This window comes from Theropithecus gelada, chromosome 8 (assembly GCF_003255815.1).
Source record: "Theropithecus gelada isolate Dixy chromosome 8, Tgel_1.0, whole genome shotgun sequence".
Classification (NCBI taxonomy): domain Eukaryota; kingdom Metazoa; phylum Chordata; class Mammalia; order Primates; family Cercopithecidae; genus Theropithecus; species Theropithecus gelada.
The window spans coordinates 121,943,156-121,961,991 of NC_037676.1; the positions used below are offsets into that span (position 1 = coordinate 121,943,156).

General features: G+C 37.6%; 1 protein-coding gene across 2 annotated transcripts in view; it reads right to left on the reverse strand.

Moving 5' to 3' along the window:
• The window catches only part of TAF2 (TATA-box binding protein associated factor 2), a 105,154-nt gene that overhangs the window by 27,866 nt on the left and 58,452 nt on the right, over positions 1-18,836 (reverse strand). For both annotated transcript variants that reach the window (XM_025394723.1, XM_025394724.1), the window contains exons 19-21: positions 5,553-5,746; positions 3,731-3,870; positions 1,251-1,320 (exon numbers count right to left, since the gene is read on the reverse strand). In XM_025394723.1, the coding sequence (XP_025250508.1) occupies positions 1,251-1,320; positions 3,731-3,870; positions 5,553-5,746 (404 nt within the window). The remainder of the gene's footprint in view (positions 1-1,250; positions 1,321-3,730; positions 3,871-5,552; positions 5,747-18,836) is intronic.

An 18,836-nucleotide genomic window follows, 5' to 3' on the forward strand; every position in this document is an offset into this window, starting at 1 on the left:
GGAAAAGAAAACATCCACTGCTATGAGTAGAAGACACCATTAAAGGCTAGAGAAAAGAAAGGAGAAGAAACCTACTGCAGTAGTCTAGCATTTAATGAAAGCATCAACATCAGCTCTAGGACCAAGTGTGAGAAATTACTAAGAGTAACTGCAATGCTTGGATATAAGTGAGGGAGAAAGAAATTGGGTTGTAATTCTTATGGAGGTTGGCAAAACTTTAAAGAAGGTGAATTGGGGAAATTTTTACATTTAATTGATGGTAGTAAGACATCAAATTGGATTTGTAATTGAGAAAGAGATGGGAGAAAAGTGAAACTGCCAGATTGTAAATAATTTAACCCCTTTTGGCTGCAATTTAATGTCTGTAAACCTAAAAGATGTAGATTCTGTTAACATCCTCTTGTGCTTTGAAATTTAAGACTGTGTAAAGTAAGACTACTGAAGGGTTTTAAGAATAAAAGTGAAATGTAATTACAGAATGCAATTTACAGATAGGTAATATAAATGGCGATATAAATCTTTATGGATATTTCATATCCATATTTTCATCTTTATATATAAACACAATTCCTCTCCTTCAGGCCTCATACTCTATTTGTAAGAGCCGATCAGTAATATAGGTAAATAACATATTTCAAAATGTGAGTTTATTCTTTATTGCATTTTAAGTTGTTATACTTTTAATCTGCTTGAAGAATAAAAGTGAAGTTTCTGTCTGGCTGCTTTCCAAGTCACCCAAATTACTCTCAATGCCAAGTAAGGTCTGCTAATAATTATTTTATTTTATTATTATTATTTTTTTTTAGCTGAGCGCAGTGGCTCACGCCTGTAATCCTAGCACTTTGGGAGGCCCAAGGGGGTGGATAACTTGAGGCCAGGAGTTCGAGACCAGCCTGGCCAACATGGCAAAACTCCGTCTCTATTAAAAATACAAAAATTAGCCAGGTGTGGTGGTGCATGCCTGTAATCTCAGCTACCGGAGAGGCTAAAGCAGAAGAATCGCTTGAACCTGGGAGGTGGAGGTTGCAGTGAGCCGAGATCATGCCACTGCACTCCAGCCTGGGGCCAGAGTGAGACTCCATCTCAAAAAAATTTATGTTGAAAATCAAATTTAAAAAGGACATGAATAAATGCAAAAGATATTCCCATATTTTCAAAAATCATAAACAAGCATTTTATGCTTAATCTGAAATTACTCAGTTCATTATAGGACTTACAAAATATCATAGCATCATAGCACATAAACTAACCTTACATAGGGTACAGGGTCATTCTGAATCATATTAAGTAGCCATTGCAGTTCTTCATAACTTCTGTCCACTGAAAATAAAAGAAAATATATTTGTTAATTATACCAAATAAAATAATGAATAATGAGTGATAAGCAGGGAGTTTACATTTAATATTTAGGACTCTGCCTTAGCTGAGTTTTCAATCAGAGTTGAAGGTTATAGGTAAGCTCTTACATTTTTATGCAATGGGCCACTTTGTAAGTTTTATAAGTATCAAGCTATATATTAGAGCCAAGACATAAAGTTGCATCAAGAATATATTTTTTTACTAAAGTTCAAACCAATGGCAAGCATAACATAAAGCAAGTTGTAATTAAGAACCCTAAATTACAGACGATTAACTGGACAAAATCTGTTTAAATACAATTGTTTTCCTAGATGCCTAAATGATGGAGAGGTTTGACACTCAATGGTATCTCAACTATATTATATAGTATAGTCCACTGTTTTTGCCCAAGTGGTTTCTTCCATTTAAGACTAAAGAACAGTTTTACTTTTCAAGCATAATATAAAAGGCAGTTACAAAAATAGTGCTACGAATATAGTTGACATAAAATGACTAGCTATTTCCATTCACCTTTTCAAACAAGTTTTGCTTTCATAATTTGAAAAGCTGCGTCTTCAGAATTTTATTCGCAATACTTTTCATTTCTTCCATTTTCTAACTTGAGTATCAATATTTAAATTTACAATTTAACAAAATATGAAGTCTAAAGTCATAGTTCACATTTAGACATGAACAAAAGTGAAGTGTAGATTCACATTTCACAATTAAATTATATCTAAGTTTAGCATTCTTTTGAAAATCCTAATATTAGTATTCTATTTCATTTCAGGTAGTACAAGTTCATAAAATCTTACTCATATTTACAAGACATTAAAAACCATTCATACATCTTGGGAAAGACTGGCAACAATGGCATATTTGGTGGATCTCAAAACTTGTCAAAACAGAAATGGAGACGGATACAGGATTACATTTTCTTTCATGCCAAAAAATACATTTAACAACAAAATCACTGTTTTCATAATTATTTCTAACAGGAAAGGATATTTTAAACCTTCAATAAAAACGAAGCACAAATGACAGTCCTTTTCGAAGTTAGATCAACACATAAGAATATACACATTATGTTGTTATTACTCTTTATTTTCTGATTGTAAACAAGTATTTCTACAGAAATTTACCAAAAATTACAAAGATTTGAGTATACTTTTCCCTACTTAAAAATGGACCAGTATCTACTGAAGAACTACTCTCAGCCCTTCTTCTCCTTCCACAGTCAGACAAAAGTTTAGCATATTTTAAGTTTTTTACTCCTCTCCTCATATTTTAGTGCTAGAATCTGGAATTTTAGACTTAGATTACATTTACATGTTTCTTCTATTTTCATAATTTTTTAAAATTATTTTTGAAATACACATTAAATTTTACAACCAGTTTAACAAATATTTAAGCTTAAGTATTTGACAGGCATAGTTATTCATCACCAGTTCTTTCATTTCACATTTTCACCAGTCTTGAGTTATTATTTTGACTCACATCCAGGTCAGCTGAAAATTATCTTTGGGAGTTATGTTTTTAAGAATGTTACATAAGAGATGCAGTTCTAATTCTCCAAGGCTACATGAGCAACACAACTTTGGCAAGGCAGAAAATCTTGGGGCATAATTTTCCCTAATAATGACATAGCCATTTGTTCACTGTCTTTTGATTCTTCATATTCCAAAGAATTCAGAGGCCATACTATTCTTTTACCTTGTACAATAATCTGGTTCTGATAGTCCTAGAAACTCACACATTTTCCCTTAGCCTTAAAAATTAAAATTTCATCAGAAACTACTATAGGTCTGCTTCATTTACACAGTCCCAGAGTATTCTGTTATTTCTTACATTACTGCTCGTCTTCCACCTGCTCTATTCTTCATGACTTTTTAACATTTCCATCTCTGTATCTTTCTCCCCTAAATTAAAAAATATATATATGTGTATTCTTCTCTTAGCGATTTTTTGGCCTTATGTTTTTTCCATATTCATGATGCCTTGCCTAATTCCCGTACTGAAGTTTGGGTTTATGTCTAATCCTCTACCTTCACAGACACACATTTTTACACAGGTGTGAGATGTTTTCTTGAATCCTTCATAGAAATTTCCCCAAAATCTTCTATTTCCTAAAATAACATCCAATTAAAGCTACAGGATGAACACTGACTTCTTGGAAAGGCTAAAGATGCCTATAATTTTATTCCTTTCCCTCATTTATTAACTGTTATGTGAATTCTACATTTATCAAAGATGATTTCTAAATCACTGAGTAAGAATTTAAAATTAAAATATCTATATTGTACTATTATGAAAACCCCAATAAGTAACACAGGCTTTAAAAAGTAAATATTTCTTTCTAAAATGATAAAAGCATGTATTTCTAAAGTATTACCTTTAGTATAATCAACAACTGCTTCCAAAGCTGCTATCCTAATGTCCACAAAGTGGCCATATTCAGCATAAGATTTAAAAAGAGCTGGATCACTTGGCACATGTCCGTTTTTCTGAAGTACCCGTATGGCTCTCAAACAACTAGGGAAAAAAATACGTATGTTAACTATTTTCACTGAGGTATTATGAATCAATTTGTTTCCTAGACATTAGAGATTCCTTTGTGGCAATCAATTTAAAAACTGATGTGATTTTAATCCACCTTCAATTTTGTAATAGAGTCACATGCCACATAAAAGACATCTTAGTCAATGATGAACTGCATATACAATCGCGGTTTAGTAAGCTAAAATTAATTTATCACTGAAGAAAAAATGTTTTTAATATATTTAGTGTAGTCTAAGTCCACAGTGTTTATTATGTCCACTGTAGTGTACAATAATTATGTCCTACACCTTCACATTCACTCACTACTCACTCACTGACAAACCCACAGCAGCTTCCAGGCCTGCAAGCTCCATTTATCTTATGATAAATGTCCTATACAGGGGTACCATTTATTATCTTTTATACCATATTTTTACCATACCTTTCATATGTTTGGATATGTTTAAATATATAAGTACTTACCATTGTGTTATCAATTACCTACGGTAGTCAGTATAGTAACATGCTATACAGCTTTATAGCCTAAAAGCAACAGAGCAATGGGCTATACCATAAAGCCTAAGTATACAGCAGGCTACACCATTTGGTTTGTGTAAATATACTCTATGACATTTGCATAAACAACAAAATTGCCTAATGACTCATTTCTCAGAACATGCGCCTGTTGTTAAGTGACATATAACTATAATAAATTTTTGCAATGATAAAAATTCAAAATTAGTATCTAAATTCTGTTAAAAGAAAACAAATTCCAGCCGGGTGTGGTGGCTCACGACTGTAATCCCAGCACTTTGGGAGGCCAAGGTGGGTGGATCACCTGAGGTTGGAAGTTCGAGACCAACCTGACTAACACGGTGAAACCCCATCTCTACTGAAAATACAAAAATTAGCCAGGCATGGTGGTGCATGGCTGTAATCTCAGCTATTCGGAAGGCTGAGGCAGGAGAATCACTTGAACACGGGAAGCGGAGGTTGTGGTGAGCCATTGCACTCCAGCCTGGGGAACAAGAGCAAAACTCGGTCTCAAAAAAAAAAAAAAAAAAACAGAAAGAAAAAAGAAAACAAATTCCCATACTCAAAGTTTCAAGTGTCATTATACTTGTAATAGGAATAGTTTTCAGAAAAAGAAGTATTTAGCATAAAATATAATTTAAATATTTTCTCCAAATGTTTTAGTAATATATTCGCTATATGGAAAGTTCAAATTGTTTATGTTTGAATCAACTTTTAGCAAACTCTTAAATTGGCAGAACTTCTTGACAGCCATGTAAAGCTGGTAAAAGTGAAAAGTCATCTTAAAAAAAGGCTAACAATAGTGAATGTTTATACAAAATCCAACGGAAAAAAGAGAGTATGCAGACATCAAAGCAATGCTTATGAAGAATTTGTGATGACATGAGAAAATATTTATGATATAAACAATACAAAAACTACATATACAGTATAATCTCAAGTAATTAAAAATTTACGTAATTGAAGAGAGAAAAAATTTAGAAGGACATTCTCCAAATACTAATAATTTATCTGTGGGTAGTAGAATCATACAGAATTTTAGTTTTCTCCTTTACTTTACTATATTACCCAATTTTCTACAATGAAAATAAATTTCTTTTATAGTTATAAGAATAAGTTTAAAGTAAGGAATTTAATCCTACCTGACAGTGATGGTATGTCTATAACTCGGAAGAAGTTTTTCCATATTCAAAAATCTGGTGATTTCTTCAAGAATGAGTCGCACATCAGGATTTAAGTTATCCAAAGTTCTAACTTCATTATTCACACTGACTGCAGGTGTAACAGAGTTGGCCAGGGCATCAATCATTTCTGCACGATAATAGTTATCTGAAAACTAGGCCAAAGAAAAATTAAGCGAAGATAACAAAATTAACTCTTCTGATCAAAATTAACAAAATAAAATTTGTACAATTATATTTTAGATAAAATAAAATTTTTCCCAAAACACAAGCAAGTCCTCTGGTAAATATTCAACTCTACCCTTTGCATACAGTCACTCTGAAAACGGTGAAAGAGATTCACCATAACGATACATTAGCTTACTGAATAAATACTCACTACTTCTCAGGTACTCTTACAGTAACTTAGCCAGATACTTCTAAAAGGAGACGACAGTATTGCTATAACACAGTTTCAAATTCGATGCTATACTTTAACATATTAACACATAAGCAATGATCATCAGATATTTGAAGGAAGCATCAAAATAAAAAATAGACACCAGAACAAAGACCAAAAAAAAAAAAAAAAAAAAATCCAAAAACAAAAAACAAAAATGGAAGAAACAGAGAATGCAAGGAAAAGAAAACCAGTAGGGAACAAAAAAATTTAAAAGCTATCATTAATATTGTCTGAGAAATAATCAATTAAGGTATGCCTTCCAATAGCATAACATTATTTTAAAAAGAAAGAAACATGCAGGAAATAAGGATTAAAATTAAATTGGAATATAAACCAGAAAAAAGAATCCCAAAGTTTTCAGCAAAAAAAAAAAAAAAAAAGAGATAGAAAATAGGAGCGAAAGCATAAGGAAACTGGAGGGTTGATGTGGGAGTTCCAGTCAGAGAAGCAGAACAGAGAAGGAAGCCATTAAAAAAAAACAAATCCTAATCTATATGGCAGTCAATTCTCACAGAAGCAATTTATTGAAAAGTGACCTGGATGTGGCTTGATTTATACTCAGCAAATCAGATGCTGTGGCCTGGGAAATTCAACACGGAGCAAGCAAATGAATTCTATCAGCATGCTGAGAATATTTTGTGCTAACACAAACTGCCAAGGGACTGGAAGAAGAATACCTGCCCCCTTTTGATTTCTACTGTGGAGGCAGAAGCTCACATTGACACACATATTGCACAGTCCCTAAACATTTTTATGTTCAAATACGGGGCAGGAAAAAAAAAGAAGGCACATACAAACAAACAACACCAAAGAAAAAATACCCCAAAAGTATTCACTATAAAGTTTTGCTTTCAGACCACTATAATGATTGAAATTTTAATTTCTACAGCTTCAGTTTACTGGAACCACAGAAAACAATCACGTGACTTTGGGTAACTCAAGATCTTAACTTTTATAAGCCTCAATCTTCTCACATGAAAACTGGGACAATAATAGTATTTAAGGCTGGAAGTGGTGGCTCACGTCTGTAATCCCAGCACTTTGGGAGGCAGAGGTAGGCGGAACACTTAAGGTCAGAGGTAGGTGGAACACTTAAGATGGGAGTTACAGACCAGCCTGGCTAACAGGGTGAAACCCCATCTCTACTAAAAATACAAAAATTAGCCAGGTGTGGTGGCAGGCGCCTGTAGTCCCAGCTACTCGGGAGGCTGAGGCATGGGAATCACTTGAACCCAGGAGACAGAGGTTGTAGTGAGCCGAGATTGCACCACTGTACTCCAGCCTGGGTGACAGAGCAAGACTCCATCTCAAGTGAGCCAAGATTGCACCACTGCACTCCAGCCTGGGTGACAGAGCAAGACTCTGCCTCAAAAAATAATAATAATAGGCCAGGTGTGGTGGCTCACACCTGTAATCTCAGCACTTTGGGAGGCTGAAGCAGGCAGATCACATCAGGAGTTTGAGACCAACCTGACCAACATGGTGAAACTCTGTCTCTACTAAATACAAAAATTAGCAGGGTGTGGTAGTACATGCCTGTAATCCCAGATACTTGGGAGGCTGAGGCAGGAGAATTGCTTGAACCTGAGAGGCGGAGGTTGCAGTGAGCTGAGATTGCGTCACTGCACTCCAGCCTGGGCAGCAGAGCGAGACTCCGTCTCAAAAAAATTAAAATAAAATAAATAAATAAATATAGTATTTATTTCAGTGGTCTGGTGGGGATATTAGATCATCTATGTTTTGGCATAAGGCATGGAACACCCAAGAACTTAGTAACTATTAGTGTTACCTATTGTAGTTATTATTTGCATTTATGCTATCCTTAGTATTCTGAGGTACTAAGTCATATAAAACTACTTAATTTACAGCATCTGACTATAAAAACTGATAAGCCTTCTTTTCAAAATGAAAACATAATGAGCCTTACAACAATACTGAAGTATAAAATTTAATAATATACCAGTGTGTGCCACACAAAATCATAAATGATGACAAGCATAATGGCATGCTGTAAGGTAGCATGGTAATACTAAAAACATCACCACACAAATGGGTAGCAGGGCCTTACAGCACAATTCCCAGATTACATTCCCTGTGTAATTTTAGACTCTCAATTTCTGTGTCTTACTTTTGTCAAACAAGGGTTGACAAACATCTTAAACCACAGGAATAGGCACATTTCAAAGAATTTAAGGTGAGTAAAATCACTATACAAATTAGAAAGTAGTATAAAGGAATTAAATTATATAAACACTCCACAAAAAAAATGACATAATGTATAAAACATTTTCCTTTTCCATTTGAATATAATGTGATTTGCCACCATCCTAAATTCTAATTTCTTCAAGTAAAAGAAATTCAAGTATAGGGGAAAAAAGGAACACTAAAAATTAAGGCCAAAATAAACTAGCAGACTAGGAAGGAAAGAATCTTACCAAAATGCTTTTAATTAATGTTTTTATTTAAAAAATACATATTTTAAATCCAGAAGGCAGAAGGTCAGGTATAACAATTCTCAAAGGAAATAAAACATCTGGTTATTGAGAGGAAATTTAAATCTAATTATCTCCATTGTTGTGTTTTTGCTATTATACAATGTAATAAGTTCTGTGGGCTTTCTGATTAAAGGAGAGAAATTAAATACTTCCTAAATAGTAGCCAGATAATGATTGAGAAAGTGACTGTGACACACAGACACAATTAAATGAATACATAAATATAGGCATCTAGTACTTGTTAAGTGTTCTGGAGGCACAGAGATAAGATGACTTCTTCAAGACAAGAACTATTTTATTTGCAAGCAAAATAGAAAACAAGAGTAAGAAGACAGGAAAAGTAATCAAATTGTTCCAGGAGTCAAGAAAACGAAACAAAATGAAACAATGCATCCTATCAGGAGGATATACTGATCTTAGAAAAATAAGGAGTTTTTCAATAGGTAGAGGAAGGAGAAAGGCGCCCTTGGGTTAAGGAGACAACATTAACAAAAGTACAAGAGGCATGAAAATGCAGTGTGTTAAAGGAAGAGAAAAGTTACTGATGCAACTTCACAGAAAAGATGTGCAAAGCTGGAGACGTGGACTGGGACCACCAACATTCAAAATGTTTTTGAATGCCATGCATAAATTTACTTATAAGCACTGCACAGTCTTTGAAGGTTTTTAAGGAGGGAATTTTTATAAGGAGGAAAGAAACTCAGGTGGGCTCCATCACAAAGATTACTCTGATTTAACTACAACAATATTTTAAGAGGAAAGGTATTGGGATATTAAGCTAGGAATGACGATAATGTTGCAATTGCTAATGATAGGCAAAATAACTGGAGGGATTCTTCTAAGTGCTATATATGTATTATCTTGTGTAATCTCCATGAAAATCTTATGAGATAGAGGTACTATTAACAACACCCTTTTTCTTAATAGATGAAGAAACTAAGACACTGAGATTAAGTAATTTGCTCAAGATGACAGAGTTTTTTCTGGAGTCCAGAGAATAACAAAGGCCTGAACTAGGACACTGAAATAGAAAAGATGATGCAGGTATCACAGCTGCTGAAAGGAAGAATCAAGTCTTATGCTTGGTGATATACACTACAACCACGATATTACATTCAATTTAACTTCACAAATAAATTCATTTTTACAACTTTATCTCAGCTAACCTACTTAGTGATTTAGGAATCTGTTCTAATAAACTATTTATATATTTCTTAATATTATCCCTACACATCAGTGGTTCTCAACACAATTCTGCCCCTCAGACTTTCTGGCAATGTCTAGAGAGATTTCTGGATATCATAACTGAGGTAAGGGGTGCTAAGAGCGTTTAATGGGTAGAGGCCAAGGATACTACTAAACATGTTGCTGGGTACAGGACACCCCCACAACAATTATCCAACCCGAAATGTTAGAAGTGCCACAGTTGAGAAAACCTGTTAGACATGAAAGGGTATAAATATTTTACATCATAAAGCTACAGCATGAATAAGGCTGGATAGTCTATGGAAGCTTTGCTTACCAGTGAAGACTTACGGTGGCTCATACCTGTAATCCCAGGACTTTGGGAGGCTGAGGTGGGCAGATCACTTGAGGTCAGGAGTTCAAGACTACCCTGGCCAATATAGTGAAACCCCATCTCCACTAAACATACAAAAAGTAGCTGAGTGTGGTGGTAGATGCCTATAATCCCAGCTACTCGGGAGGCTGAGGCAGGAGAATCTCTTGAACCCAGGAGGCAGAGGTTGCTGTGGGCTAAGATCGCACCACTGCACTCCAGCCTGGGCAATAGAGCAAGATTCTCTCTCAAAAAAATAACAAAAAAAGTTGCTGATGGAAGATACATGATATATGTAGGTATATATAACCTCTTCTGGAAAAGTATATAAATAGGGTAGAGAAGAGCTCTCAGAATCATTAAAAAAAGTGTTACGCATGCTTTCTGATTTACACGCCTACACATATTTACACACACCTGCATATATCTTCTGGTTCAGTAAGCCTCCACAAATTTAATTCATATGAGACAGAACTGACAGCCACTGACAACAGGGGGATATAGGACTACCTTCCAATCTCATCAATTCTTATAATGTGACTGATAAAACTTTGCGGAGGAAAAGTATCTAAAATGAAATAAAAATATAGAAATAGTGATATAAAATATTAACACTGAGGTTCTGGTTCAAGATGGTTGGTTAGAAGCAACTAGTGGGAGCCTCTCTCACAGACAGGAATCAAAGTAGCAAGTAAATACGAACATTTCAACTATTATCATCTTAAGAGGGCATGCTGGAATTCATCAGAGAAGCAATGGGAATCATGGAAAGCAGAGGAGAGCAAAGCCTGGCAGCCAGCTGAACCAGGGCAAGTGTGGAGCTGGAAGAAGCTCCCTGATGTGGGGAAAGGATGAGTGAGTGAGAGATCCCTGGGGTTCCACACTTCTACTAAGAACTTTTACAATCCTAGCCACAGGGAGCCAAGTCCTCTTGGCCCCTCAGGCCTCCAGTCTAATACAGAGAGCTTCCTGGAGACTGTAGAGAGACTGCTGGAGTCTACGTGGAATCCCACGGGCTTTGGTCATTGAGCAGTCAGGTGCCAGCTGCTACTGCCCCACCAGGGAAGGAGGAGGCAGGTCCGCTATTTTCACACTACCCAAAGACAGATACGGCAGCACAGTAGAGAGGAGCAGGCAGGAAGTCTGCTTCAGCTACTCTTTGCTAAACAGGTTCCCACTTCTTCAGCGCTGGGTCCACAGCACAGCCGCCCTGCTGCTGCATGTATAGTTTGGCTGTGGTCCAGTGTTGTGAGAGCCAAGCCCCAAGAAGCCAGGGACCTGCCCTTTGGCTCCTGCCACAGCAGTTGTCACCACCATAGGCCACCACAGATGCCACACTGCCACTTCAAGGCCAGGGAGAGAGGGGGAGGCTGAGCATGTTTGCATGTCCCCAACAGCAAAATACACCACCACTCCTGTAAAAGGGAAGTGCAAGCAGGTCACGCATCCCACAGCAGCCAGCCTCCATTGCTCCAGCTGAGGGCGTCCGCCTTCCTCAGCGAAAGAACAGCAGCGTGGCCACCCTGCTCCCACCCAACTGTTTCAGCTGCCAGCCAGAGCCCTTCTGAGAGCCCATGCTGACAGGCCTGTGATCAACCCTGGGGTTCCCACCACCTGCATATTCTGTCACCAACTCAGTTGTTACTGCCTGAGGATTCCCACACACCATCAAGCAGGCCATTTACAGGCTCTGGGCTTGGAGGTTTGCCTTGTCCAGTCCACTACCTCCAGCTTTGTACCCCTTTACCATGAAGGTGGATCACTAACTTTTCTCTTGCTTTAACACACTGCATTTTCATGCCTCTTGTACTTTGGTTAATGTGTTCTTAACCCCAGGGCACCTTTCTCCTTCCTCTACCTATTGAAAAACTCCTTATTTTTTCCTCTTGGTATTGATTTCTAATTTTATTCCACTGTGGTCTGAGAAGATACTTGATATGATTTTGATTTTCTTGAATGTACTGAGATTTGCTTTCTGGCCAAGCATGTGGTCAATTTGGGGGAATGTTCCATGTGCAGAGGAGAAATACATATTCCGCAGTTGTTGGATAGAATAATCTGTAAATGTCTATTAGGTCCATCGAGTCTGGGCTTAGGCTGACCCAGTCAGCTGACAGCACCACAGCTGACATCCACCTGCTTGTGCCAAAAGATGGAGCCCTTTCCCCTCTCTGCCCAAAGCAGCAGCATTACCACACTGGAGAACAGGTGAGAGCCACAAAGCTGTCTGTATTGGGCTGAGTGAGGAGTTCCAGCATGAAACCACTCCAGCGGAGAGCAGGGGGAGAGGTATCTTCTGCGATTCTCACTTACACTATGGCCTGGAGACAGATGACAGTGTGTATCTGCATGGAGAGTTATGAGCCCCAGAACAAGAGTGTGACAGGGAAAGAGATCACGTTCCTGCCTAAGACTTGGAGCTAGTGCAGCCCTCCTGCAGAGACTTCAGTGCATTCACTAGGAGCTTCACCAGCCACCCCCATCAGGGCTGAAACAAAAAAAAGAGTACCACACAGTAAACAAAGATCAAGTACACACCCATCTGCTTTTACCACAGCTGGCTCTTACCTGTAAGCACCACCTACTGACTTGTAGGCTGAACTGCATAACCCAATACAATAGAAACCCAGCCAAAAAAACTACCCTACCCAATATACTCTACAGTCGCATCCTCAAGGTGGGAGGGGAGAGGGAGTCCCATCCAAACGAAAGTAAATTCAAAAATCAGAAGTGACAACAGCTACAGATGAGAAGGAATGAGCACAACTCCAGCATCATGAAGAAACAGAATATTGTGACACACTAGCTCGCTTATCAGTGGATCCTAACCTAAATGAAACTTTGAAATGATGGATAAAGAATTCAAAATATGGATTGCAAGGAAGCCCAATGAGACACAAGAGAAAGTGGAAAACCAACACAAAGAAACTAGAAAAACAATTCAGGAGATGAAAGACCAGATAGATGTATTTTTTTAAAAAGCAATAAACAGAACTTCTGGAAATGAAAAATTCACTTAAAGAATTTCAAAACACAGGTTAAAGCTTTAACAACATACTAGACCAAGCAGAAGAAAGAATTTCAGAGTTTGAAGACTGGTCTTTTGAATTAACCCAGTTAAAACTTTTTTATTTTTTATTTTTATTTTTTGAGACGGAGTCTCACTCTTGTCCCCAAGCTGGACTGCAATGGTGCAATCTTGGCTCCCTGCAACCTCCACCTCCTGGGTTCAAGTGATTCTCCTGCCTCAGCCCCGCAAGTAGCTGGGACTACAGGCACGTGCCACCATACCCAGCTAATTTTTTGTACTTTTAGTAGAGACAGGGTATCACCCTGTAAGCCAGGATGGTCTCTGTCTCCTGACCTAGTGATCTGCCCATCTCAGCCTCCCCAAGTGCTGGGACTACAAGCATGAGCCACTGCACCCAGCCCCCAATTTTTTTTTTTAAATGAACAAAGTCTTCAAGAAATATGGAATACATAAAGTGACCAAACCTATAACTTATAGGCATTCCTGGGGCAGAAAAAAAAAGTAGTAAGTTTAGAAAGCATATTTGAGGAACTAATTCAGGAAAATTTCCCCAATCTCACTACAGTGATAGATATCCAGACAAGGAATCCAGATAACAACTGGGAGATAATGAAATAAGACAAATCTCACAAGAGCATATAGGGGCCAGACCACCCAAGGTCAACTTAAAAGAACAAATCTTAAAAGCAGCTAGAGAGAAGTGTCAAATCACCTATAAAGGAAATCCCATCAGACTTCTCAGCAGAAACTGTATAAACTGGAAGAGATTGGGGGTCTATTTTTCACTTCTTCAAGGAAAAAAGATGCCAGCCAAGAATTTGATATCCTGCCAAACCAAGCTTTATAAATGAAGGAAAAATAAAGTCTTTCCCAGACAAGCAAATCAAGGGGAATTCATCACCACTAGACCAGACCTATAATAAATGCTCAAAGGAGTTCTAAACATAGAAATGAAAGGATGACGCTCACCAACATAAAAGCACATGCAAGCAGAAAGCTCACAGATCCTATAATTACACAATTAAGGCTCCAAGGCAACTACCTACAACAGTATGACAGGAAGAAAACCTCACTTTTCAATATTAACCTTGAACAGAAATGGCATAAATGTTCCACTTAAAAGATAAAGTATGGCCGGGTACAGGGGCTCACGCCTGTAATCCCACCACTTTGGGAGACTGAGGGCTGACTGCCTGAGCTCAGGAGTTCCGGACCAGCCTGGGCAACATGGTGAAACCCTGTCTCTACTAAAATACAAAAAATTAGCTGGGCGTGGCAGCATGCGCCTGTAGTCCCTGCTACTCAGGAGGCTGAGGCAGGAGAAATGCTTGAACCTGGGAGGCGGAAGTTGCAGTGAGCTGAGATCATGCCACTGCGCGCCAGCCTGGGCGACAGAGCGAGACTCTGTCTCTTAAAAAAAAAAAAAGATACACAACGGCATGTTGGATAAAAAAAAAGACACTACTATCTATTGCCTAGAAGAGACCCCCTTAATGACAAAAGACACCTACAGACTCAAAATAAAGGGATGGAAAAAGATATACTACGCAAATGAAAAATAAAAGCGAGCAGGAGTAGCCACTCTTTTTTTTTTTTTTTTTTGAGACAGGTTCTCGCTCTGTCGCCCAGGATGGAGTGCTGTGGTGCAACCTCAGCTCACTGCAACCTCCCTGTCCTGAGTTCAAGTGATTCTCCTGCCTCAGCCTCCTGAGTAGCTGGGATTACAAGCATGCGCCACTACACATGGCTGATTTTTATATTTTTAAGTAGAGACGAGGTTTCACCATGTTGGCCAGGCTGATCTTGTTCTCTTGACTTCAAGAGATCTGCCCTCCTCGACCTCCGAAAGCACTGGGATTACAGGATAAGCCACTGTGCCCAGCCAGGAGTAGCCATTCTTATATCAGATAAAACAGACTTTAAACTGACAACAGTAAAGAAAGAAAGAAACAAAATGAAAGGCATTACATGCTGACAAAGTTTAAAACAAAACCAAGATTTAATTATATACACACCCAGCACTGCAGCACCCAGATTCATAAAACAACACCTACACCTAAGAAAAGATTGACAGCAATGCAATAATAGTGGAGGACTTCAACACCCCACTGAAAACACTAGACAGGTCATTGAGGCAGAAAGTCAACAAAGAAACTCTGGACTTAAACTAGAATCTAGACCAAATGGACCTAACAGATATTTACAGATAATTTTACCCACAACTGCAGAATATACGTTTTTCTCATCTGAACTTGGAACATTCCCCCAGATTGACTATATGCTTGGCCAAAATGCAAATCTCAATAAATTCAAAAAAACCAAAATCATATCAAGTATCTTCTCAGACCACAGTGGAATAAAATTACAAATCAATATCAAGAGGAACTCTCAAAACTACATGAGCAAATGGAAACGGAACAACTTGATCCCAAATGACCTTTGGGTAAGCTATAAAATCAAGACAAATAAAAAAAAATTGAATGAAATAGAGATACAACATACCAAAACCTCTTGGATACAGCAAAAGCAATGCTAAGAGTAAAGTTGATTATGTTACATGCCTACATCAAAAAGATAGATCTCAAATTAACAACCTAATTTGGATTGAACAAAGAAAATGTAGCATATATACCGAATGGAGTACTATGCAGTCACAAAAACAACAAAATAGTATTGTGCAGCAACATGACTTCAGTTGGAAGTCATTATCGTAAGTGAAATAACTCAGAAACAGACGATCAAATAGCATATCCTCTCACTTATAAGTGGGAACTAAACAATGGGTACACATGGACATAAAGAAGGAAATAATAGGAACTGGGAATTCCAAAAGAGGGGAGGCTAGGAGGGAAGTGAGGGTTGAAAAATTACCTGTTGGGTACAATGGTTACTATTTGGGTAATGGGTATGCTAGAAGTCCAAACCCAAACATTAGGTAATATATCTATGTAACAAACTGCAGATGTACCCAACTCCTCAATCTAAAACAAAATAAAATTTTAGAAGACACATAATATAAAATAATAATATTAATTAAAATAAGGCTGGGCCTGGTGGCTCACGCTTGTAATCCCATAACTTTGGGAGGCCAAGGTGGGCGATCACCTGAGGTCAGGAGTTCGAGACCAGCCAGGCCAACATACTGAAACCCCATCTCTACTAAAAATAAAAATTAGCTGGGTGTGGTGGCGGAAGCCTATAATCCCACTTACTCAGGAGGCTGAAGCAGGAGAATCACTTGAACCCAGGAGGTGGAGGTTGCAGTGAGCCGAGATCATGCCACTGCACTCCAGGCTGGATGACAAGAGAGAGACTACATCTCAAATAATAATATTACTTAAAATAAGAAAATATAGGAAAAGCACTTACGGTACTAAGAACGTATTAAGCACTCAATAAGTGGACATCAGAATCAACATCATTATTGAAAAAGCAAGCTTGGACTTTCTCAAAAACAAACAAGCAAACAAACAAAACACCAAAAAAACCTATGGTTACCTTTAAAAATTTCCTTTTTTAAAAAGATAGGAGAAGAAATAATAGCACAATTTGGTTACAAAATTAAATAGCACAATTATCTAATAAGTAGATTATTCTTTTCCAAATAGCACTGTGCTAAAGCTATTCTTATAATACACTACCATTTCCATTATGTAAAAAAAAATACAAAGAAGTCTGAAGAGCTCAGTTTGCTGATAAGTTCCAAGTTAAAAGTTGATATACTTTTAAATTTATATCTATATCCTCTTTGTACTTATATAATTTATACAATAATAGAAACTGGATTTATAGTAGGAGTTAAGATATTCACATCTTACAAAGTAAGTAAAAATATGAGGAAGATTGATCCATTTTCAAGAAATATGCCAAAAGTTATAAAAATAACTTCTAAAATAATGATCTTCTTGAAACCTCTCAAATTCAAAAAGCTCCCTCTCTATACTTTTAAGATTCTATAATTGACCATGTATTCCTCCTCTCCTGTCCTTTCACCTCATCAACTTACAGCTCTCTCTAGATTCAACCTTTCCCAGGAAGCCTTTTCTGGCTTCCCCATCCTTAATTTGGGTTAATCCTTCCAAGCACTTCCTCAGCAGGTTAGTTAACCTAATGTCATAATACTTATCTTACTAAAAATACTGTTCTTGGTCAGGCGCGGTGGCTCACGCCTGTAATCCCAGCACTTTGAGAGGCTGAGGCGGGTAGATCATGAGGTCAGGAGATCGAGACCATCCTGGCTAACACGGTGAAACCCTGTCTCTACTAAAAATACAAAATATTAGCCAGGCCTGGTGGTGGGTGCCTGTAGTCCCAGCTACTCGGGAGGCTGAGGCAGGAGAATGGCGTGAACCTGGCAGGAGGAGCTTGCAGTGACCCAAGATTGCGCCACTGCACTCCAGTCTGGGCCACAGAGTGAGACTCAGTCACAAAAAAAAAAAAAAAAAAATTGATGTTTTGTATATTTCCTTCATTATAGATTAAGTACCTGGAAAGATCATAAGTTATTCATCTTAGTATCATCAAAACCTAGTATTAATGTCTATTAAATAAACGAACTTTTAAGTGTCTGACTTAGAGAAAGATAACTAAAAGGTGTCTACTATTAACCAGTATTTTATATATTTACTATGACATATAGACTATCTACACATATAGACTATCTACACCAAGCTTGTTCAAGACAGCCCAGAACAGCTTTGAATGTGGCCCAACACAAATTCATAAACTTTCTTAAAATACTGTGAGGTTTTCTGCAATTTTTTTTTTTTTTTTAACTCATCAGCTATCGTTAGTGTTAGTGTATTTTATGTGTGGCCCAACGTAAGTCTTCTTCCAATGTGGACCAGGGAAGCCAAAAGATTGGACATCCCTGATTTACACGGAGAAAATTTCTTTACAAAACCACATACTGACTTGATTAGTAAAACTGGTCCTAAAATCCCAATCTTGGACTTCTTTAAAAGCAGCAGAGATAATACTTCCCCTTATATGCTCTTAGTCCTGTTACAAAGCAAATAGCTGAACTAAATTATGCATTTGGCTTCTTGTAGTTGTAGTGTTCCATGAGATTTGAACCTGGTGCTATTAGAAAGAAACTCCAGCATCATACAAATAAAACGGCTCATTAAAAAATTTCAATTTACTCCTAGTAGGATCCTCGGACCTATTTTAATGCAGCATACATGGTAAAAACAAACAAAAAACCTCTCACAAAGCCTGACAGGACAAAAAAAGAACTTTATTAAATATTTAAAAAATTGGAGGCCAAGCGTGGTGGCTCACACCTGTAATCCCAGCACTTTGGGAGGCCAAGGAGGGTGGATCACAAGGTTAAGAGATCGAGACCACCCTGGCCAACATGGTGAAACCCTGTCTCCACTAAAAAAATACAAAAATTAGCCAGTTGTGGTGGCACGTGCCTGTAATCTCAGCTACTCAGGAGGCTAAGGCAGGAGAATCACTTGAACCCAGGAGGCAGAGGGTGCAGTGAGCCAGGATTGCGCCACTGTACTCCAGCCTGGTAACAAAGCCAGACCCTGCCTCAAGAAAAAAAAAACAATTGGAAATCAAATCCCCAAATCAAGCATCAGAGAGTAATTAAAAAAAAATAGTAATTACGTGTTTTAGGTACATTTGAGGGCTTCCTACAAGCAGGCCAACACAATTTAAAGGTTGACTGCAGCTGGTCATGGTGGCTTACACCTGTAATTCCAGCACT